At 31.9% G+C, this 24668-nt stretch overlaps 1 protein-coding gene across 1 annotated transcript in view; it reads left to right on the top strand.

Moving 5' to 3' along the window:
• The window catches only part of LOC128998458 (ras-like protein family member 10B), a 30513-nt gene extending 9772 nt beyond the window's left edge, over positions 1-20741 (top strand). Inside the window, exons 2-4 of the mRNA XM_054424589.1 lie at positions 7069-7166; positions 13442-13587; positions 19753-20741. Of these exons, the coding sequence (XP_054280564.1) occupies positions 7109-7166; positions 13442-13587; positions 19753-20286 (738 nt within the window). The 5' untranslated portion in view covers positions 7069-7108 and the 3' untranslated portion in view covers positions 20287-20741. The remainder of the gene's footprint in view (positions 1-7068; positions 7167-13441; positions 13588-19752) is intronic.
• The last annotated feature ends 3927 nt before the right edge of the window (positions 20742-24668 follow it).

The following is a 24668-nucleotide window of genomic DNA, read 5'->3' as shown; positions in this document are numbered from 1 at the left end:
TATCTAATCTATACATGAAATGAAGAGTTCAGTCTTATCAATCCATTACTAAAATTATCACTCCTGCTGCTACCTGTAGCGTTACATATTGAAATTAAGTCTACTTCTAAAAATTAAAATATACATATCTGACTGCCTGAAATGTAAATAATGAACACAAAATATATAAAAAACGTACTACAATTTAACGATGTGAAAAACATAGATTTTATTCTAAAACATTACGAAGCAACGAAGTATCATTTATATTACATAACCATTCTTTCAACCTTTTACAAAAACTATTAACATTGTTACTTCTTTTTATATCAATTGGCAACATATTAAAAACAAAAGGCCCCAAAAATAGATACGAATGCTTGAACAGTTCTTTGTTGACTTTAGGGGTCCTGTAAAACAAATTATCTACACTTCTGGTATTGTAATATAGGTTATCAGTTCCATTGTTCCCACTTTTAAGATAAAACAATTTTAATACTTTAAATATAAAAAGATTCTGAATCGGCATTATTTTTGATTGAAAGTATAACGGAAATGAGCTTTCTCTCAACTGTTTATTAAAAATGATTCTTAAAAAATGATTTTGAGTTGTTCTTAAACGATTGATGAAACTTTTGAAAGTACCTCCCCAGCATATTAATCCATATTGCAAACGTGAATGTATTAGTGCGTAATAAAGTGTTTTCAATAAATGTTCTTCACAAAAATGTTTTAAGAAATAAAATTTTCTAATTGATCTTTTGACATTTGCATGCAGAATTTGAATGTGTTTTTCCCACGTAAATTTTTCATCAAAGTGTATCCCAAGGTATTTAAATGATTTAACTTTCTCAATTTCCTCACATTGGCAATCTACACGTTGGCAGCCTTGTATGTGATACAAAATAGGAGATGAAAAAGAAAATTCTCTGTAGCCAAAATTTATAAACTTTGTTTTACTAACATTAACTTTCATTTTGTTTTTTAAGCACCAATCTTGGAGTATGTCTAAATCAAACATTAAATTCATTTTTAAAACTTCCTTATCCTTATTAGAATAAAGAAAACCAATATCATCGGCAAAAGCTTGGATTTGACCTTTAAAATTCTTGTCAAGCAAATCGTTAATAAAAACAAGGAATAAAATTGCTGAGGTAACCGAGCCCTGCGGCACACCTACAGTTACGGGCAGTGGTCTGCTGAGGCAGTCACCTACCCGTACCTGCTGTTCTCTGCCAGTCAGGAAGCTGCGGAACCAATTGAGCGCCACACCTCTGATACCAGCTGCCTCAAGCTTAAATAGTAAGATATTATGGTTAACCAGGTCAAAGGCCTTCATAAAGTCAACAAAGAGACCTGTCGTTTTGTTGCCATTGTTAAAACTTGAATATATTAAATTTGTAAAATTCAACAGAGCATCTTCTGTAGATTTTCCTCGCTGAAACCCAAACTGCCATTGAGAAAAAAAAATTATTTGATTGAAATACTTTACTAGTCTGTTAACCATTAGCTTCTCCAATATCTTAGAAAAAGATGAAAGTAGACTGATTGGTCTTATGTTGTTCAATTTTATTAAGTTTGGCTTCTTGAAAATTGGTATTACGACACTTAACTTTAACTTAGTAGGAAAAATACCTTCACTAAAACTTTTATTAAAAATATAGGTTAAAACAGGTGCAATGTATTGAGCTATTTTTTTTACTAATAATGCATTAAAATTATCGAAACCCGAAGATTTTTTATTTTTAAAACCATTAATGACACCTATAATTTCGTTTTCAGTGGTTGGCACAATGAAAAAAGATTGGCAACGCTGATGTAGACCCAGGTCGGCCAGTGAAGGTGTATCGTTATCAGGTTGCACAATGTTCATCAGATAATGATTAACTCTATCTGCTACACTTTGTGAGTCACTGTCAATAGTTCCATCCTCAAGCTCAACCTTATCAAAACACTGATTACGGGTTTCACCAGTTAGGCTATTTATGACCCTCCACTGTCTAGCGGGGTCACCATCAGCATTTCGAATATGATTTGAATAATACAATTTTTTGACATTATCCATTTCGAGTTTTAAATTATTGTAGAACATTTTATAGTGATTCCTTAAAACTAAATCATATGGCCTTTTTTTGGTTAACACGTACAGTTTTTTTCTTCTACGTATTTTTTTTAAGAGACTTGTCGTCATCCAAGGACTTAGTAGTTTGGCCTTAGCAAGACTCTTATCTATTGAAATGGTTTTAGAACACTTATTTACAACGTCAGTTAAAATTAAATTAAACTTCTCATAACATAAATCAATATTTTTTTCATTAAAAACTTCGTCCCAACTAATAGACTTTAAACAACCAATAACCTTATCAAAATCTATAGTCTGCTTCTCGCAAAATACTTTTTTTTTGTCTTGGTCTAAAGAAATGTCATTAAATTTAAGACCCAATAAACAATGATCTGTTATATTCAAATCAAATATTGCTTGCTTAAAGCTATTTACTTGCCTATGTTTAATAAAAATATGGTCGATTAGTGTTTTAGAATTTGTTGTGATTCTAGTAGCATTCTTAACTATTGATAAAAACCCATTGTTCTCTAAAAGGTACTGATAGTTTTTAGAATTTATTTTTCCATCTAACAGGTCGATATTAACGTCTCCCAGCAAAATTGTATTTGTAGTAAAATAATTCATATAAGATTCTAGTTCGTTTACAAAATCCTTCTCAGTAAACTCTTGCAGTCTATATATACAAAATAGTTTAAAATAATGTTTACTAATTTTTATATTTAAGAGGAGCGTGTCAGCAGTCCTCATACTGTTTACATTTGCTTCTGTGACACATATATCCTTTAAAGCGTAACATATGACACCACCTGATCTGTAGGAGTCATTACAACGTGCAAAAATGTTGTAATTTGGAATATTGAATAAATTTAACTCATCGGTGTTAATCCAAACTTCACTTAATACAATAAAGGTAATATCTTGTTCTAATTGAGAAAATTCTATTAAAAAATTATTAAAGTTTTGTCGTAAGCTTCTAATGTTGCAATATATTAAGGTGAATACATTATTTGAGTTGACATCATCTAATTCAAAAAAATTGCTGTTTAAGGATAGTAAATAATCACTATTCTCTACCATACAAATTACGATATGTACATTTAAATGATGAAGATATTCAAGGATATGTCCTTCTAGGATATTCATTAACTATCTGGGAGTTTAATTGAAATCAAAAATATTTTACTATTGATAAGAAATTTACTGTATTGTTTTTGAATACTTTAAAATTAAATTTGTATTTGTGAAGTGTTAATAAACTCTGTATATTAAATACTTGTTTATATATTATTTCATTGAATATTTTTGTAATAACAAGAAATTCACATTGCAATACAAATTCATTTATAAACCAATGTTAACTAAATTTTTGAAAGTCTATTTACTTTTTCGTATTCGTAGCTAATGATAATAATGCAGGTAGTAAACAGGATTCCAAAAATCCCTACTGTGGTCTGCTTGGTTAAATATAGATGTGATATCGATAGATCGTATTAAATTAATGTTTCAACTCCCTGTCTCCCAATTGGATACATCTTGATTAAAACTTTTAATACAAATTGAAATATCTGAAGGGTCTGAAATAATTTATTTCTTGTTTAGCTACCAGGAAAGAACACCTTTTTAGACTTAGGATACTGTTTGTATTAGACGATCTACAAAGTGTAAAACTACGTCAACATGCATTTCTTATCAGGCTGATTACAAGTTTGATTTCTTACACTAAATGACTTCCGTAGAAAACATCCATACGAACGTAAAATTCTTACGTCTAGTAATATTTATTCAGTAGTATTTCATTATTCAATTCAATTCTAATTCTTATTTTGAATCACAAGACGTGAACCAACTGTTTTAAAGTATAGTGAAATATATTTTTTTGTTGAAAACAGATCGTTTAAGTATGATAAAGGGTTCCAAGTATGAACATTTTTCACATTTGTGACGGTTTACCGTATATATATTTTATAAAGATGTTGCAAGTGTGAAACTCGGGTGTTTAATGTAACCACTACGCAGTTTGCTGTAAGAATCCGGTGTTTTATGACGCCATAGCTCTAGAACAGTTGTTTTTCCTTATCATTCGTCAAAACTTTAGCAAATTATTCCATTAGCCTATACCAAAGAACACATTCTTGTTTGGCATTAGGAGTTTATTGCCTTACAAAATAGTTTTTTATTTAATCTCCCAACATTTTCAATATGTATATTCCATATTTCAATGGTTGATTGAAAAGAAATCAATGCATATCTATGAGTACAGTTAGCATAAAACGAAATATGAATAAAAACTCACAACTATATTCACATAATCGATTCAGTTAAACGTATTAAGGACCAACCTTAACCTTGGTTTATTTGTTAATAAAACAAATAAACCTTAAAATACATTACCGCAAAAATGATACAATAGCTGAAAACAGTGGTAGAAGAAGATGAACATTGGAGAAATATTGTTAAAGTCTAATATTTGGAAGACTGGTGTAAAAAGTGGTTCGCTTATACCATAAATTTAAATTGAGCTTTTTTGACAATTTTTAAATCGATATAAGAGAGGTTTGTGATAACAGTTTTTATTGAAATACATTTATAATCATAAAGTAACTTTAAATACGCCTTGGAAGAGTTTTCTGTCTAAGGAGCTACGTGGGGTATTCGAAGCACCTTATATGCGAAAGGATATAAGGTTATGGCCTCCGGGGAAAACATTCTTTTTATCTTCACCCCGCCTCCCTTAGCCCTAATAGAACTTCCTATAACTTCAAATTCTCGTGAGAAATTCCTAAGCAGCCCATAGACTTTTGTGGCATATTCTTTTACAAGTTTCATTTGGTTACGTATGTTTGTGTTATTTCCACTTCCACAGTGCTTTTACACAGTTTTGTAATATGAGTAAAATTCACAAAGGTCAATTTCTGAATGAAATTTTTTACAAATTATACATTAAAACTAATGCATTTGACAAGTAAAACTTATGTTTGATTAGGTGGATCTCCACAAAGTGAGAGCAAAATAATAATTATTTATCTTCGATTTAATAGCGGCACTGCGTACTCAGTATCATGTGCTTTTATTTAGAGTTCTAAGGTAAAATATGTATCAGATTTAAGGAGTTTAACATGAAGATAGATAGCTATGTTGCTATTCTTCGGTCACTTGTAACGTCCGTTCAAATAAATGTACACGAAACTATTAAACATCCTACTGATGATGACATCTTAGTTTTAGTATTAATGTAAAGGGTGGACCAAAAAAACAGGGACAATTTAAAAATGTTATTACTCAGCTGTTATAAAGGCTGGAGAGTTCATTGATGCGACAAAAGAGAGTTTATTTGATGCCATTTAGTGTATAGTTACAATGGATCATCAATGGTTACCACAACATCGTGCCTTTGTCATAGAGACTTTTTTGAAGAATAATTTGACTTTCATTTCTACTCAACGTCAATTTCGTTTTCACTTCAACATTGGCCGTAATGGTGCAACCCCAAACCGTAAAACTATTCAAGGTTGGGTAAGTAATTTGCAGAATACGGCTTCTGCACTCAAAATCAAACCTAGTCGGAGACCTCGGACTGTTCGAACGCCAGAAAACTTTGAAATGGTTCGTGCGAGTAAGCTGCGTTGAGCGTCCAAAGCCAACCGTTTGCAAAACATTGCATTGAAATTTAAATTTGCATAGGTTTAATTTTTAGTACAAAAGCCGTGTTTAGGACATTGTTTACCCATCTTTGAGTAGTTTATTTGGTTTGGGGCTGCACCATTACGGCCAAAGTTGAAGTGAACACGAAATTGACGTTGAGTAGAAATGAAAGTCAAATTATTCTTCAAAAAGTCTCTATGACAAAGGCACGATGTTGCGGCAACCATTGATGATCCATAGTAACAATACACTAAATGGCATCAAATAAACTTTCTTTTGCCGCATCAATGAACTCTCCAGCCTTTATAATAGCTGAGTAATAACATTTTTAAATTGTCCCAGTTTTTTTGGTCCACCCTTTATGTAATTGATTTAAAAAGTATAAACAAATCCATAATGCCTCCTCTTAAAACCAACCGATCCTCTCCAAATATAATTATAACGGGCATGAATTTGTTACCGAATGGCTTTTTGAATACCACTTTGTTTCTAAAATGCATTTATATATTATGAAAATCTTAACTGTTTTTACCATTAGTATTCTATAAACAATTAAATTTAGAAAGAGATTAAACTATTTTGTTATGAGATTAACTACAAGTTGTATTTTATGATTGGAATTTAAGTGATTTAATCTTTTTTATTCTGACATTTACCATGTAAAGATACTCGTAGGAGTTACAGCATGTCAAACCTGGGTAAATGTGGATAGCTGTGTAAATTCTGCATGCTGTAACTGAACCCCTAAACAAGTATGTTTGGAGGGAAAACGCGAAGAGTAAAATACGTCTAGAATTGCATTTAAATTCAAAAGATCATATAATACATTAAAAATATTCCACCTTTTCAAAAATGGCCACAAGTTTCCAATAACGGCAATAGTGGCAAACTCTAAATTTTGAACACTCTGTTTTTTATGATCTAAACGTAGTTCACCCTGTATAATTGTATAACACTGAAGTCTGTATGCATTATTTCAACATTTATTCCAAAGGTTATTTTGTAATTTGCATGCTTAAATTTGTGAAAAAAATCAATAATCGTAAAAAACTTACATTATGTCCATAAACTGCCAAATCTATGTCATCGAGGAATTACCACATCGTTGATGTTGTGAATACCCTACTTTATCTTACGTTTCTGATGTGTTGCAGAATTTATCTTCGAGACAAACTAGGTACGATTCAACTGAGAAGTTCTTGATCAGAACCGTTGGCCACTATTTTGGCAAACTCGATAATGCGGTCTTCTACCGTACCGTCTATACAGACTTTGGAAGCCTAACACCAATATTATTTTTACAGGTTGAATAAATGACTTTCAATCAATAATAACTCATTAGTATGATTCCCTGATGGAGATTTTATTATTTTGTTATGCAGGGATCAGCCCAAGGCTCAGAGCTGCCGACTCAAGTCAGCTATGGAGATCATGGACGACAACAAAGATAGGACCATCCAGTTGGAACGACATTCCTTAGGTAAGAGAAAACTCTTAAATAAAATAATATGGGCTATAAACAATGTATTTGCATCTGGACCCATACCTGAAGTACTTAGATTCTATTTTACTTTTCATAACAATTTATGTCATAAAAAAAGTAATAGTTTTAATATAATGTACACATTATTTAACGTCTACAATTTAACATAACAAAATATGGACGGTAAAAAATATAGAGTAAGTTGTAAGAAGTTACCATTTATTGAATCAGTATAAAAAACGGCATTTAAAATAAATCTACATGTTTGCAGAAGGTGCAAACTTATTTAATGAATTTGTGGAAATAAACCCAAAAGAAAAATATATTCAATTACAATTGATCAAATGAGTAGGCCTACAAAATACTCTGTTTTGGCGTTTTTAGTTTATTTAATTCCAGATTATGTTGCTCTAGTCATGTAAATTGCGTTTTCATTTTGTGATTTAGGGTACGAGAAATATTTTGTGGTTGTGTCAGAAAAGAAACCTGGCAAGGTATATATTTCAGTATCAGAGGAAAGAGAAACGGTTGATATTTATGTGTGGCAGTAGTCTGTACGTTCTGGGAATTGCGCGAAAAACAGGAAGGGAGTGTTTTCCCCGAGTTGCTACGGTGGCAAGTTAAACCTCACTTACGATCATTGTTATTGATAGCATTACAGTACTTGTATAGTTGTGCAATTCAAACCTATAGCGATCAAACGTGAGTAAAAACTACATAAATTCGTTGCCGGATTAAAATCTTACTTGAAATCTTTGTTGATATTACAATTAACTGTCTTCACTCAACGATTCCAAAATTCAATTATTTTTACTAACGGACAAAACTGTGCAGAGTCTTTACATTACAATTAATTGTAAGAAGTATATATTTGTTTATAGATTTGTGTGTTGGTCGGTAATTTCGTAAAACAACCGTCTGTGGTGTATTCCATATTTTGGAAAGACAAAATCGTGGTTAGAAACGAACAATATTAAGCTTAATTAAGATAATTGTCATAATTATTAACTAAGCTTAATAAGATAAGATTTTTTTGTTCTTTGGGATTAAAATAAATAACCAACGTTGCTCTATTTTTTATCAATACGTAAGCTGACATGGCAATTTAAAAGATTGTTATTATTAGTCAAGTTTTGAAATAATAAAGGGTTGTAGAGTGAGAGAACACATCCATTGGATGTGATCGTCAAGAATATTTAAACATCTTAAGTTTAGGAATTGGTCAAAAATCAAGTGTTGTATACTATATTTATATTTTACCAACAAAACATCACTCCTATAGCAATACTATATGCCATCACGATGGCATAACGGTTTTTATGATGAAATTACTTTTTGCCTCATGTTATAAACCATGTTTTGTCTTAAATTATTTCTTAAATAGACTCCTAAAATAGAAAGTTATAGAGGGCTATCGTTAAACCTTGCAAGGTATATCTCAAAACTGCACCTGTCTTATTTCGGTATCATACACGAACAGCTATTGCCAATCCATTAAACTCGTCGGCATGTTGTGATTGTGTTTGTATACAGTAGACTGACTAAAACCATCGATTACAATTCAGCCAGCAACAATGCAACAATGATCATCCAGAATTAGCAATCGATAGTCATTGAGTAGTCACTCGGATAAATTCGATTACTTCAAATCAGAAGCTTACAATATTGAAAAATATATTAATCTGATATCCCCAACTGTATCTAGCTCTATATCTCTCAAAGAGAAAAAACAATGTAATTGGTTTATTAAAACTTACTAGTTTAAAATCCCATTGCCATTTCAAATCTAATCGTCATTCTTTGATGTATAATTGCATGTGTGTATACATACACTTTTGGTTGTAAATTGCGTAAATAGTTGTGCAATTGGTTACGTCTGTAAAGTCTTATTTATTATTTATACGAGTAATGTCATAATATTACGGTAACTAGAATTGCATACTTCATCTGCTGATTAAAAATATAATTTAATTTGTCGTAGGCAAACATATTTTTAAATAATAACCAGAAATAGAACAGAATTAACACACCAGGATAGCATAAGCATTTAGTTAGATGATTATCGTCTTAAAAAAATAATCCTGCTAAGTAAGGAAACTTACAGCTGTTAAATGGGCCTCTCCTTATGCTTCTTCCTTCGTCCAGGACATTACTCTTGAGCAAACCTACTTACTACGTCTTTCCACTTCTCTAAATTACAAGGAAAAAGATTTAACGAATTCGTTTTGAAACTAGTGTAGAACTAATTTCCTAGTTTTCAAAATAAATTTGTACAAACAAGGGCAAAATATTTTTAGAACGATTATTATTTAAGTATGTTCATATGTGAACATTTCATTACTTATTGTTACGGATCGATAAAGAAATTTTTATTTTTTATACATCTATAATATAATATCCAAACTTTCCTAAGCTATTGCTATTTATAAAAACCTCATCAATATAATTGCACTACTGTATTGGCGTAAAACAGTAAATTAGGTACAGTAATGTGTCTCAATTTGAAAGAAATAAATGTTATGTGTCGTTTAAAACTTATATATTTATAAGAACCATACAAATGATTTAATATTGTATTTACTTATTAAGCATTTAGATCGTAAAATTTGTTAAAATATTCGTATAAATCTATTTATATATTTATTTTGTAACTTAAATCTATTTATTTTAAGATGTAATTAATTTAACTTTTTAAAGATATTATAAAATAGTGTATTCGGATGAGTTTGCGTAAAATATGTCAAGGCACAAGTAAAAAGAGAACTCAAGTGACATTTCTTGTAAGTCATTGAATCGTTCGTGTATCAAAGGACTGGATGTCTTGCTATCCATATCTTTTTTGGTTTTCGCCTTTGACTTTGGTTTAAAATTGACGACTTGGATTCCCGTGAAGCCTCAATTACTTTTGAGCGGGTGTGCATGCTTTTGATCTGTTTAAAAATATTATTAAAACCTTCCCATGATTTGATGTATGTCTGTGTCGTTTAGTTTCTTAAGTTTATATGTATGCTGGAAACAAACTTGCTTTAAGCGGATATACTCTTATGTAGTGAATATCCCTTAGATAATTCGAGAGATGTCTCTTAGCAAATATTTTTAGATAAGCGATTTACATTGCATTTGTAAGGGTTAGGCTTTAATTGTTTCATCACAACTCAAGTTGATATTCTCTTTTTTACAATTTCTTAAATGGGTATGATTATATATTTTAGAAGTTCGAATAGGACTAAGAGACGGCACTTGAAGCGTTTTTCCCCTAACAATAACAAAGGGAGTTTTTATCCACTTTTTTATGTACCCGGCCCCTTGCCTAACATCCCATACAAATGTCTTATACTACTGTCCAACTCCATAAACATTTCCAATCCCTATCCATTTCCACATATATTTTCCAAATCACGCGAGATTTGCACGAGAACTCGGGCGCGCTCCCGACCCATAGCGTGCTTCTCGTCCCCAGCGGTGACATGTTTGGAACATCTAATCCCACTGAAAGTTTAAATAAAAATATCCTCATGTTCACATAGAGTAACTTTTTTATTGGCACAAATTATCGTTCATCCTACAAACTAGTGATAGGGGGTGGTGAAACACCAACATCCTTTGCGGAAATCCACGAGTTTTGGCTACTTGGGAACCCAAGCCATTTGGCATACAACAATCATCATTCCTCCTAATCACCTTCTCTACCAATATTTGATTTGTGTTGATTGGGGTCATTGGGTCATTTGGGTGAATTTGGTCCGCCAAACCTTTCTGGAGTTCACATATTGCCACTGTCTCGAGTCCTGAACCCAATTACTATATACATTAAAGACACCAACACAAAACCTCACTCTGTAAAAAAAAATTAAGACTTCATGTCAACAATACTTGATCTTCTCTCTCAATTTTGACATTCACCCTTTAAGTTATGAATATTTACAAGAGTACAAAATATGTTCAAGAGTAATATTTTTTTAGTGCAGAAGTCAGGACTCTTTCTCAGTTGGTAAGTATTTTTTCATAAGTGTCACCGCTGGGGACGAGAAGCAGCTATAGGTCGGGAGCGTGCTTGAGTTCTCGTGCAAATCTCGGCCATGTCAGGTCGGTGGGTCGGATTCGGGCCAGTGAAGTCATTTGTTTATGTTTATGACCCATACCGTATAAGACAATTTTATAAGAATGTATAGGCCAGGAGCCGGGTCTTTAATAAAGTGGCTAAAAAAGCTCCACATGTTATTCTTATGAGAAAAACGCCCTAAGTGCCGTCTCTTTGTCCCATTCTAACAACTTATTTTAATCCCTATGAATTCTATTTATCAAAGTGAACTAACTCATTGGTCTAAAATATTTATTTTATTTTAAATCTCGTCCGATAAAATTAGGGGGAAAAAATCAAGTTTTCATTTGTTCAAAATGTTAACGTTTGTATGTTTTTTTTTTAATAACCGATCAATTATTATCAACAGTATGGATCATAAACACAAACAAATGACGCCACTAACACGAAGGAAAACGTGTTTGTATTATTGTTTAACGACTCAAAAATCCTCCGACAATAAGGTTAAAGCTATTAGTATACGGATTCGGGCCAGTGAAGTCATTTGTTTATGTTTATGACCCATACCGTTACTGTCTCAGTATCCGTGAACGATAATAGCCAAGTCAAAGTCAAAGCTGTCAATTTGAACAACGATAATAGATACTTAGCTACTTAAAGTTTATCACACGATATCAGTTAGACGTTATAAAAATGCTTAGATTACATATAACACTGGGTTGGATTAAAAGTTAATAGATCGGTATAAGCTATATTATATATTGAAAATATATTTGGATATCTTAGAGTAATGTAAATCCTCGATTAGAATAAACATAAGTCTAACAAGCCGATATACCAGCCAGCTATTCGTTCCTCTCCTACCTTGTCAACATTTGATGTTTACCAGTCCTTATTGGGTCTCCAGGCATGAACATGCAGATATAATGATTTAACTGAACGGAGTTTTTGCCCTTAAATAATTATAAAATTAAATGAAATACCATGATCTAGATCTTACTATGAACACTACAGTAATAGGTTCGACTCTGTAGAGGAATTTTTTAATATTTGTTACGGTTTTATATTGAGTTTTAGGGCTATATACTTTTGTTTAAACAAAGGAGGACAAAAGTTATTCACTGGATTTATAAATATGGTTGTGTAACAAACAAATTTAAAACGAGTATTTTAAGGTATTTAAAACGCAAAAAATATCATATATATTTACAATATTTCATTTTAATAATAATACGGATTTTTTTTAAATTTAGTATGTTTAAATATAACCGATATTTCTTTGAAGAGTCAAATATAGAAAATTCCCACAGACCATTATTAATCTCAAACAAGGGATCTTTCTAATGGTGCATCGTTAAAAACTTCACGCAATTTACAATCACTAGAATCACACGGCTGCCTCTAAGAGCAAAAATTAAATTTTTGCCCAAACTTATAAAGAAATAAAGAACCATCGAAATGATTTTCGATCATCAAAAGATTTTACAGCTTTCACAAATTAAAACGTTTATACAAGAGAAGGAGATATATATCCCTTAATATATATAATATTAATTTATATACAACATTTAAATGAATATTCCAAAATTTCAGCTGAATATGAATGGGTGTATAAAGGACAAAAACAACGTCACAGCCCAAAACAACCGTAGAAAATATACAAATAAGTTTACTTTGTAAAATTGTAATATTTAACACCACATTAATTTCATCCCAAGAGTGAAAAGTCCGATCCTCAACAAATCCAAAATATTGGAGGGTCTTTTACCGCATTTTCCCTTTATTGAGTTCACTATATCCCTATACAAAAAGACACTTCTGTAGACACCAAAAATACATATTTGTTACTAATGAGGAAGTTAGATCCTTGACTACGGATAAAACTACTCTCGGTTTTCTATGTTTAAGTTGTTACCAGTTTTAGAATGAAAGGGACTTAGCTAAATTGAGCTACCGAAAGAGTGCGTTGATGTAAATGATTGTATCCTGTTTAACTTTAGGACCAAGTTAAACTGAAAGGACAAGTTATTGTTAACGATAACATGATTTATGTCAAACTATCACGGTAAAAAATAATAAGGGATGGAACTTGGTTTTAGGCTATAGGACACTCTGTGTCAACTAGGTCCTTCTTTGATGAAAACATACAGCTGGTCCATATGGTTGTAAATGCGATGGAAAACCCTTAAAAGCCAATGATGAAAGTCATTTACCTGGCATTTTGTTCCAGAACTGAACCTAGACTATCTGGAGGGAGGGAGGGTATGTTCTCCTTGCACTCCTATATCTCTGCCACAGCTGAGCCCTGACACTCCAGAGTTGGTAAAGCTAGTACTGCTGGGGGCTCCAGGAGTTGGCAAGACATCCATCGTACAGGTAAGATCATGGACTTGCTCACTGCCTCAGAGGGCCTTAGCCACGCCATCAAACATTTTCCATTTTGGACAGTCTTCTGTTTTTATGGATCCGACCTTCTCAATGTCTAACTTGACCTGGTACAATAATCTCTTTTATGGTCTTGAAAGAAGTCAAGTTCCTTCAGTATTACTGTATACTAAGTTATTTTCTTCAATTGAGACTCTTCTTTCATTCTCAACAAAACCATTGACATCGATAAATTTTTAATGAGCTTAACATGTAATTTATAACTCATCTATTACAAACGGATCCAGGGGGATCATTCTGATTACCTAAAGCATTCTGAAGTCGTTTCTCCTATTGTTCATTATTCTACAACTATTTTTCCTCTATCCACTTTGATATTTGTTTCCTCGGGGCTATGTGTTTACATTGTTTTCAAAAGTGTTCGGAGCGTCTATTATAGTCCAGTAAATCTGTCAGAAAATATGGGGTTGCTGTGCAAAAGGTCGGGTAGTTCTGAATTTTGGATATGTTGTTAGTATTGGGCCCATAACATAAAATCCAAGTTATCCACCTCGAGATACTGCCGCTCGCCGCGGGGCGCGCCACTTGTTATCGAAATATAAAAAATATGGCAATTCCTATTGTTTTTCACTCAATCTCGCGAACCGTTGATTTTACCGAACATTTTATATTATTACATTAAAGAAGAATAAATTTGTGACAGTTTAAGCCCAACAGCAAGTATGTAGCGTAAATAATGGTCAAAATACAGACCATCAAAATAAATAAATTTTCCAAAGACGTATAAAAATTGTGGGGTTTTCAAAGTTTCCACATTATAGTTGTTTGAAGCAAACACCGTATTGATTTAGAGAGTATGCCAGTTTATTTTCTATTAATAGAAAATAAATGAAAGTGTGAATAAAAATACCCCCACCTCAGCAAACCTGCAGACTAAGCGAATTTCCATTTGCTTGATTTGATTTGCACAAACCTATTTAAATAACATTAGGTTTAACTGGTACCTAGGTTTGCTGCTACAGGGAGGGTAATATTGTATATAAAATAATACTAGTATGATAAAAAACAAATAAATTTACCCAATTTTATAAAAATGTGTCTATAAATAAGGAAAAAACAATAATTAAAAATCTTCGCTATTGCAATAACTTGAGGCTTTTTAATTTATATTTTTTAATTTTATCCGTAACCAATAACTGTAAAAAACATTTTAATGCACTAAATTATTTGTTTTTAAGCTCTACAAAATGGTTTAGAGATACATTGTAAAATTGTATGTTTTGAGGGTCAAAAATACGAAAAACCCGTCCTTAACAAAAGACCCTATAAAACAACCATTCCCATGGCCTGATCATGCTTCGCGAACTCGTTTTAATAAATGTAGGTTTACATGAAAAAAAAAATACCTTCAAAATATACCTTCAACGGCAAAACTATTCTTCCCAAATCTGTCAAATGTTCATACATAAACATTTAAGCTAAGCTTTGGGTACAATACTTTCACATAAAAACAAAATAAAACAGTTTATCATAGTTAACAGATTATTGAGGCTGAAAGATCAGGCAAATAAGATCTTCCAATTACAATCACTCCACAGATCTTCCATGCAGCGGATAATTTTTCCACGCCAAGTGCACCCATCTATACAGGACATGCTGAATTTGAATTTAAATACAGGATTGATATTGAAGAACGCGACAAATTCACAAAGATCGGAAATTTCACTACAAGACGTACAGACAAGTTCTGGTGTGGAATTTGGTCTACAGGCCCTCATAAAGACAATGAAAAGCTCTGGTGGATTGACTCGAGGACGAGGGATAACAGACAAAATGTTGTAACTTGATGAGCACTTGGGATGATCCGTCTTCATCAAATCTGTAGGAAGTTGAGAAATATTATAAAAAATGACGTCAGTTGAACATTAACAGTGAGCAAACTGTTGACGTGCGCTATTCTCGCATTGCTCGAGACAGCGAAATTAATGAAAAGATTAAATAGTGGTTTCCTCAACACACACCATTCAATATAAATGATATTCTAATTATTAGCAAATTTCCCTTATAGGGAATACACCATTACAATAGGTCTCATGGTAAGACCTAGACCCGGGACCGATTTACTTTTTCATTTTGGTATTCCTAGAGGCCAAAAATACTGTTGGTTCAAATTGTTATAACATATATAAATATAGATGTATATAGGCCTATACCGGGTGTCCGAAAAAGACTCCATAGTTTTAAAAATACCTCACGATACTATTGTTCAAATGGATGAGTAATGATCATTTCGTGCTGTGTAGAGTATACTTCAAAGTTTTAGTTTCGTACGTTGGCTATAAATTGCGTACACCTATTTGACCTTGAACATAGTTTTGGTAATAAATTATATTACAAATAATAAAATATTAATGATAAAAATGAGTAAAAATAGCTTGCATGTCTGCAGGGCTACAAATGGTTCGCATATTGAGATGTGATAGTGTTAAAATAACGTTTATTTTATTACCTTTCATTTAATGTATCACCATAGCCTTCTCTATGGTATCAGTCGTTGAAGAGTAGTTTGTATCTTGTACAATAAATAAATAAATTTTCAAACTAGGTGAGTTTTTTTAGAGACCCTGTATAAAAAAAAAAAAAAAAAAAAAAAAAAAAGATTATACTAAACTGTATCCAAAAAAGTTATTATCGTCCGTTAGCACGATGATTCCCAAAAATCATCCGATTTAGTGGAATTTGGTACAAACATTACTTTTATTTGTGAATCAAGAGATGGACTATTTATCATTTACTTTGTATTGTAAGTGACTTAGACTATTGCTTTTGCTTAATGGCCTAAATAAATCATTGAATCATTGAATCATGTAAACGTACATTAATTTATTAAAACGAGATCGCGAAGCATGATCGGCATGATAAGGCCATAGGAACGGTTGCCTTATAGGTATTTTGCCAGTAAGAATATTTTTTTTTATTTTTAACCCTCAAAACATACAATTTTACAATTGTATCATTAAATAATTTTGTAGAGTTTAAAACAAATAATTTAGTACATTAAAATGTGTTTTTTTTTTTTTGTTATTGGTTACGGAGAAAATTTAAAAAAATGTAAATTAAAAAACCTCAAGTTATTCCAATAGCAAAGATTTTTAATTATTGTTTTTTCCTTATTTATAGACACATTTTTATAAATAAGGTAAATTTTATTAAATTTTATAAGGTAAGGTAAATTTTTTGTTTATTATCATACTAGTATTATTTTATATACTATATTACCCTCCCTGTAGCAGCAAACCTAGGTACCAGTTAAACCTAATGTTATTTAAATAGGTTTGTGAAAATCAAATCAAGCAAATGGAAATTCGCTTAGTCTGCAGGTTTGCTGAGGTGGGGGTATTTTTATTCACACTTTCATTTATTTTCTATTAATAGCAAATAAACTGGCATACTCTCTAAATTAATACGGTGTTTGCTTCGAACAACTATAATGTGGAAATATTGAAAAAACCACAATTTTTATACGTTTTTTTTAAATTTATTTATTTTGATGGTCTGTATTTTGACCATTATTTACGCTACATACTTGCTGTTGGGCTTAAACTGTCAAAAATTTATTCTTTTTTAATGTAATAATATAAAATATTCGGTAAAATCAACGGTTCGCGAGATTAAAACAATGGGAATTGCCATATTTTTTATATTTCGATAACAAGTGGCGCGCCCCGCGGCGAGCGGCAATATCTCGAGGTGGATAACTTGGATTTTATGTTATGGGCCCAATACTAACAACATATCCAAAAATCAGAACTACCCGACCTTTTGCATACCAAAATGTCTTATTTTACTGGACTATTATGTAATTATCATATAAAAAAAATCTTTAAGTCTAACTTTCAATACATCAATGTACCAACAATATAGCATATCAATGTACCACCTTTAGTTCATACACCATACATCAATCACTACACCTATTTCAGTATTGATCGATATCAATAAATACCAATATATCAACGTCATTACCAAATAATATTAATTTATTACAGTTGAAGTAAATTTGAGTACCATCGCAAGCTGCTTTTGCAATATTAAACCACAACCTATGTTATATACGACAGTTTAAACGAATTGTTTGATTTTGTCCAAAAGATCTTCCCATAACTTCAGTTCAATAATTCACCAGGTTTTGTGTGAGCGATCGTTCCTATACACCTGATCTCAAATTTGCATAATCCATCCAGATGTGTGACCATGCAAACACCAGAATAATATGAATATCAGAAAATGAAGTACCAAAGTGTAATAATTTGAACAACCCCACTTTCTTGCAAGGCAATGCCCTAATACGCCATAACACAACCCGAAATCAGTGAATCACAATTGAACTGTATGTTCAATAGTTTATTGGTCATCAGTCAATGTGGCATTTCACCGAGTCAAATGTTTGAATGTTTGTTCTGATTCTCTGTTTCGGTGTCTGTTTAAATGTGGTGTACAATGCTTTCTGATTCTGGTGATGATCGGTTTAAATGAGATCTCTGTTTAGAATACTAATGTGATGGCAGAGCTTAAGCTACGACCGTTCAAGTAAGCCTTTAGGGACCACAATAATGCTAAATTTAATTAAATCGTCATTTTATGAATTTTTTTAAAGTAGATGATTAACTAGCTAATGAAGTTGTAAGGCAAATATATTTCCTTTTTTGCCAAAGTATGCAGTTTTTTTTAATTTTAATTAATTTAAATTTTTGCATAAAATAAGAATTGATTTTTAAAAAGAAAAAATGTAAGCTTAAACTTATATAATTCACAAAACCGAGTGATTTGGTATTTTGGAGTTTCCATTAATTTTGAGTTTTGTCGGTACATGCTCAACCAAAGGGTGTCTTTGAATGATTCCTTCTTTTCCTTAGATGTGGAAAGATTAGTATTATTTAAATTTATGCAACTGAAAGTTTATTCAGGTGGTTTAGGATCCCCTATGAAACGTCTCAAAACGTTATTATGATATCGATGATAGCCTAATTAACTGTGACTAGTTATTCTTTATGAAAGACAATAATAATTTTTCCAGAACAGGTATTTCATTCAAAAGCATCGGTAATTTTAACGTTAAAATAAACTGACAAATTAAATAATTTAATTGTAAAATGAACTTGTAATCCTCAACAATCAAAATAGCTTAATTTTCCATGAACGTAATTTTTGGTTTAATATTGCATTGTAAACTGAATGTTTATAAGTTAAATTTCAAAAAGACTTTCGTTGTGCCGACAAACCTGTTTTGTTGCATTTCCATAATGGCGCAGAGCAAGCGTAACAATCGGTCCCTTGTCACTACAAGCTCTAATGCTGTCCCTCGAGCGTGATAGTAGTACATAGTGATGGTAGTAATTAGTTGTGTGTAAGCACCTGCTAATTTTACTTCCAGTGAAAAAGGTCGATTAATATTCAGAGTGTCGTTTGTTTTCAAATCAAATGTTTTCTGTATAGTAATATGTTGCAATGGTTTAGTTTCCAATATTATTTAAATTTAGTTTTCATTTATTTGATCGTAACAGTCTAACTGTGATATTTAATACAATATTAATGTACCTTTCAGTGATATTTGATTGTTTGCTCAGACACTTAGTATTTTCATTATTACATTATTACTTAGTATTTACCTTAGGTTTACATCCGACTAATAAGTTTAACTTCTATGATATATAGGCCTATATAATATTACCCATAGAGAAGTAAGCTTTTCCCGCCAATGTGAAATTGTTGCCTGTTTAAGAATTAAAGAGAATTAGTCAAATCCAGCCACTGACAAGGTCTGCTGATGAAAACTACTGATTTATGTCAAATCCAAAAACTTCAAACCAAACTGAGAGGAAAGCTTATTGAAAGCTATATCATACTTTATCTTACATCAGCTATTACAGTGAGGAATAATAAGAAAGAAAATATAATTTTAGACTTTGTAGCAGATTCGTATTTTTTTAAGATCACAAATTGGCTAGGGCAGGTCAATGTGGACGGGATGCATACTACAGTATCCTAAATTCAACGCAAAAACAAAATAAATGCATGTTTAGGTGGTTTCACAAATTTATCTGATCAAATTCCTATTCCAAAACTTAATAAAATTTGATTATGTTGTCTCTGTAGCAATTCGTGTGGAACAGCTTCGTCCAGGACTACGCCCCCACCGACAGTCGTCACACCTACTACCCGACGGTGATCGTCAACGGACGAGTGTACGAGCTGAAGATCACAGACTTGCCAGCGGTTCCGTACTTCCCCGTGAGTTCCGTGTACGAGCTGCGAGATTGTCCCTTAAGAGACGCCACTGCCTACATGATGGTGCTGGATCTGTCAGATCTAGATACTTTCCGATACCTAGAGACTGTTAGGGAACAAATCCTCGAGAGTAGAGACTCTCTGCCCGGGCTGGTCGTCGGCAACAAGGTGGATCTCCTGAACACCCGTGATGACGCCTCCCTCGCCCGTCGCCGTGATGTCATGGACAGAGTCAAGACCCTGTGGGGATGTGAGTACGCAGAATGCAGCGCGAGGTACAGCTCTCTGGTTTCCCATGTGTTCAGACAGCTCATGGAGGCTGTGGACAGAGAAGAGACCAATGCCTCTTCCAATCCCTGCCCCATGGATGCCTTCGGTGGTTCTAAGTGTTCCATGTTATGAGACTGGCCGAGTATTTAATCAGAACATTTGTCTGTTATTTGAACTAATGTATCCACGAAGGCTAAGGTGTAGTTAAACAGATGTTGCTGGGTTGTTGAAATACTCTTGCAGATGAAACAAACACAACTATAAAACAACCTATTACGATTAACGTGTTGTAATATACACTCACTAACAAAAGTCATAGATAGCACAAGGTGTTAAGCTCCATAGGCTAATCGTCCGTGTACTTTGAAATGGTATTTCATTTTTATTGTATACTACTCCAACACAGTTCCTAATATTTACCTTAATATTTATTGTCCTTGTGTGCCAAAATTAAATTCTTAACTTTTAAAAGACCAAAAACATAGGGACGTAAAGCTTCAAAAAGCAAGTAGAAAGTTAAGTTTTGTTTACATATAGCGAAAAAAGTCGTAGTAAATACTATAAACACTTGGAAGACTGTAACCACAAACAGTATGTATATTTTTGTGAAGTGCGTATTTTAAAAGGTACCAGATGTATTGATATATTATAAGTGTTCCATTGCAGAGTTATATGTTAATAAATAAATACTTGATATTACTATCTTGCCAAAAGTACTGATTATCTTTCCTTTCAAAGGTGTTGTATTTTAGCCCACCATTTCATATCATAGGAACTATGTTAATAAATAAATACTTGATATTACTATCTTGTCAAAAGTGCTGATTATCTTTCCTTTCAAAGGTGTTGTATTTTAGCCCACTATTTCATATCATAGGAACAAAGATATGTAAATAAGACGGAAAATATAAATGAGTAATTTCTTAAGTTTTGAATAATGAAATGACAATAATTATTGACTCTTGAAGGAATTGCCTAGTGACCTTGCTATTTATTCTTGTATGTAGAAGAAATTAATAAACTAACATTTGGAATATTATTCAAATATATGATCAATATATGAAATATTTGAACATACTATCGAAGCAGACAAAAATCAGCTGAGTTGAATCTTTGTTTGTATTGTTTATATTTAAACCAGAGATAACCTTTGTTTTGGTACCAACAGATGTGCTGATTCAATATTTAATATAACCATTTAGTTTTATTAAAAAGGATTTGATTACTTTGATCATTATTGATTATTAAATTAGATTATTAGATTTAATTACACAAGTATTAATACCTGCACACTAGGGTGAGTATTTTGAGGCAAAGACGGATGAAGGAATGTTGCATGGATGAGTTGATAGCTGTGATTGACTAAAACCAGCTGATTATTTAAAAGCCAAAAGATCAAGAACATCTGGGTCCAGATTCGAATCATTAAATTGCTTCTGATTTTGTTTAGGATCGAATTTACAATCTTAGGTGACCACTAACCACTCAGCTACTGTGAATATACAGAATATGGTACCGGTAATATATATAACCAGGTATTCTATAGAATGACTAAGCATTCCTAAAATGAACCAGGCAAAGTATGATATAAAGTTCATTATATACATTGCCTAGCCATTCTATAGAATAACCGTTGCCCAACCAGGTAATGTAAAAAATACGCTTTAGTAGGGCCTTTATTTCCTTGTTTAGTAATGCTAATCAAGGAAATAAAAGCCCTACTAATCTAATATAAACCAGACTAATATACACTAACCTAACCCAACCATATAATTTGTAATTATTTTAAAGAACTATTTTATCATTTTGAATCTCTTTTAGGCATAACAACATATAATCAGAATTATCTATCCTTATTTATACTTATTAAAACCTAGCTTAACCCTACACAAAACATTTTAATAGCGTAAATAAAATAGTTTTCTTTTATCTTCATAGAAAAATAGAATCTCCATAGAATGTATAGGAATTTTTTTTTTCAATTTTTAGTCAAAGTGTAGGGTATACAATCCTATTGTTGTAGGAACCGACAACAATCCTTTTTTTGCCGACAAATACATGATTCACATGAAGTTACTTTGTGATGGGCTTTGTGGCTATAAAAGTATCATCATACAGTAGTTCTTTCTACAACTTTTAACCACCATCATTATGGTTCAGTTCATAAGATTCCCGGGTTCAAACCCTTTCAAATAACAATGGCTTTATATGATAATTACCCTCTACGCCTATTCTACGGTAATGCAATATGGTTCTACAGTCTAGCGTCCTTGAATGTGGAGTTAGGACTAAAAAAACTTTAAAACGTTATATACGATAAGATCATAAACAATACTAATATGATAAATACCTACTCATGTTATGCTTTTTGTTTTGTTTTCTACAAAGGTCAAGACGTAAACTAAGAAGTATATTAGCCTGAGCACAAAGACGCTAGCTCGGGTCCCAAGGGCCTATACCGTGTTTCTCGTACATTACACAAAAACAAAACGTGCATAGCTCCGACCACCAACTGTTTTCATACCTTTGCAATTTTTATTATAGTTGAGAGAACAATTACAAACCAGTTCTTATGAACCTTAGTAAGTAAAGTTCATAAGAAACCTGAGTTAATGTATCATATTATCCCTAAATCTGCCAGATTTTGAATTCATTGAGGATTTCAATTCTATTGTTTTGACATAGTATACGACAAGACTTAGGGTTTAAACATAGTGTAACCCATTGGAAAATTTAGTATTAGTATAAAATATAAACAGACGTATAAGTTTTTAAACAAATAAAAATTTAACTCTGTAGAATTTTTTCAAAAATATATCAGATTGTAACATACATCTTTAGTTTCGTCATTTTATTGTAAATGTTTTTGTAAGTTTTTGTAACTCTCATAACATTTAAAACTAAAATTTAGAAAATATTGGATACAAATTGCGATTTCTTATAAAATTGTGCCACTGATAAACCAAAATAATACCAAATACAACTATAATAAATAATATCAATTCCCCAATAATTACTAAAGACGTTTTATTAACGCACATACGTTAGGGGTTTGTTGCTGTACTAAACTTTTTTTAACTAACTTATTTTGTGTTAAAATGTGAATAATAGTTCATTATAATCATTAGTTATGAACTAAATTTTATTTACGAATCCTCTTTGTACCTGGCCATAACTAATGGTAATATTATGGACACCCTCTGTAGCAAAACACTCACTAACCAGAGGTCGTCCAGTGGTCGAAAACTCGACCAAAAGTATTTAATGTAGGCTACAGACTTCTCCATTTTCACCCTACGCTGTAAATAAAACATGTGATTGGAATTTCTCCCATTTGTTTATATTTTTCATTTATATTGCGTTGTTATTTCGTCACCAGCATGGAAACCCGTAAGATCCATTTTATTTTTCCAAATTTTAAATTCATTTTTTTGCGCTTATTTTATGCATATTTTAGTTTATGAAGGGATTCTGCACATCTACAGAAAAATCTCTTTCCAACAGTATGCGTAGATTTTCACTGCGATTCACACGAGCTGAGAAAAAAGGTTTCAAAGAAACATGATTGTCTATTAATATCACTAATGTTAAATGAAAGATACAATTCAGACAAATAAAAATAAAAATTTCCCCATTGTTTGGATTTGTATTATCCAAGTGGATCGTTCTTAAAAGGTACATAATTTACCTTTTTGTGAATTGAAGAGGTATAATCAAAATATAAAAATTCGTATTGTAATTTGGCAACTTTTTTTAAATACTTGCCGTATGTAAAAAAAAAGTTAAAAAAGTTGGTACAAAATGGTGCCAAATTAAGTTTTTTACAGTTTAACCCTTGTAAGACAATAATGGCCATTTTCACATATTATGAAACAATACTGGGCAATAGTATAGCAATATAATATAGTTTGCTCTTTTCATTGGCATATTTCTAAGTCAAAATACAAGTTGCATGTAGTCGGAACAGCGAACGTGTGGTTTTAAGATTTCGATTAATTGTCTAGGCAAGTATATGCATATTTTGTAAAATGCGAATGTTTTACATTTAAGGGGGCCGTAACTGTCTATCTTAGATAGTATAGACTCTGTGCAGAATATATAGATAGAACAAATGAATCTACCACTTTAATAACGACTCCTAAAACATATTCACGTTAAATATGATTTCTGTATTTATTTCTTATTTAAAAAAAATTATTCTAACTGTAGTTAGTCAAATGAAATTCCCTTTAGGGCGTTACACTGAATAAGTCGAAATCCTACTATGGAGAATTAGTAATTTAGGAGAAACTTTTTGTAGCTTCTTACTGGTTTCACGAACTTGCCTGATTGAAACATGCCTGGAGTGGTTTAGAAGTAAATAAGCATTTAGGAAACGTGAATGAAAGTAGTTTTAATTCAGTATATGTAAGAGACGTAAGTTTTCTAATTTTGTTTCCGTAAAAATTTTTTGGTACTCAAAATATTAATGTTTGCTGTACATCTCAAAATCGGTTAACCATATTGTCACAATT

Source organism: Macrosteles quadrilineatus, unplaced genomic scaffold, assembly GCF_028750875.1.
Source record: "Macrosteles quadrilineatus isolate MER2022 unplaced genomic scaffold, UCM_ALF_1.0 Scaffold_7__1_contigs__length_78375512, whole genome shotgun sequence".
In the NCBI taxonomy this organism is placed as follows: Eukaryota; Metazoa; Arthropoda; class Insecta; order Hemiptera; family Cicadellidae; genus Macrosteles; species Macrosteles quadrilineatus.
The sequence above is the reverse complement of the archived record's forward strand: the minus strand, read 5'-3'. Positions and strand labels throughout refer to the sequence as shown.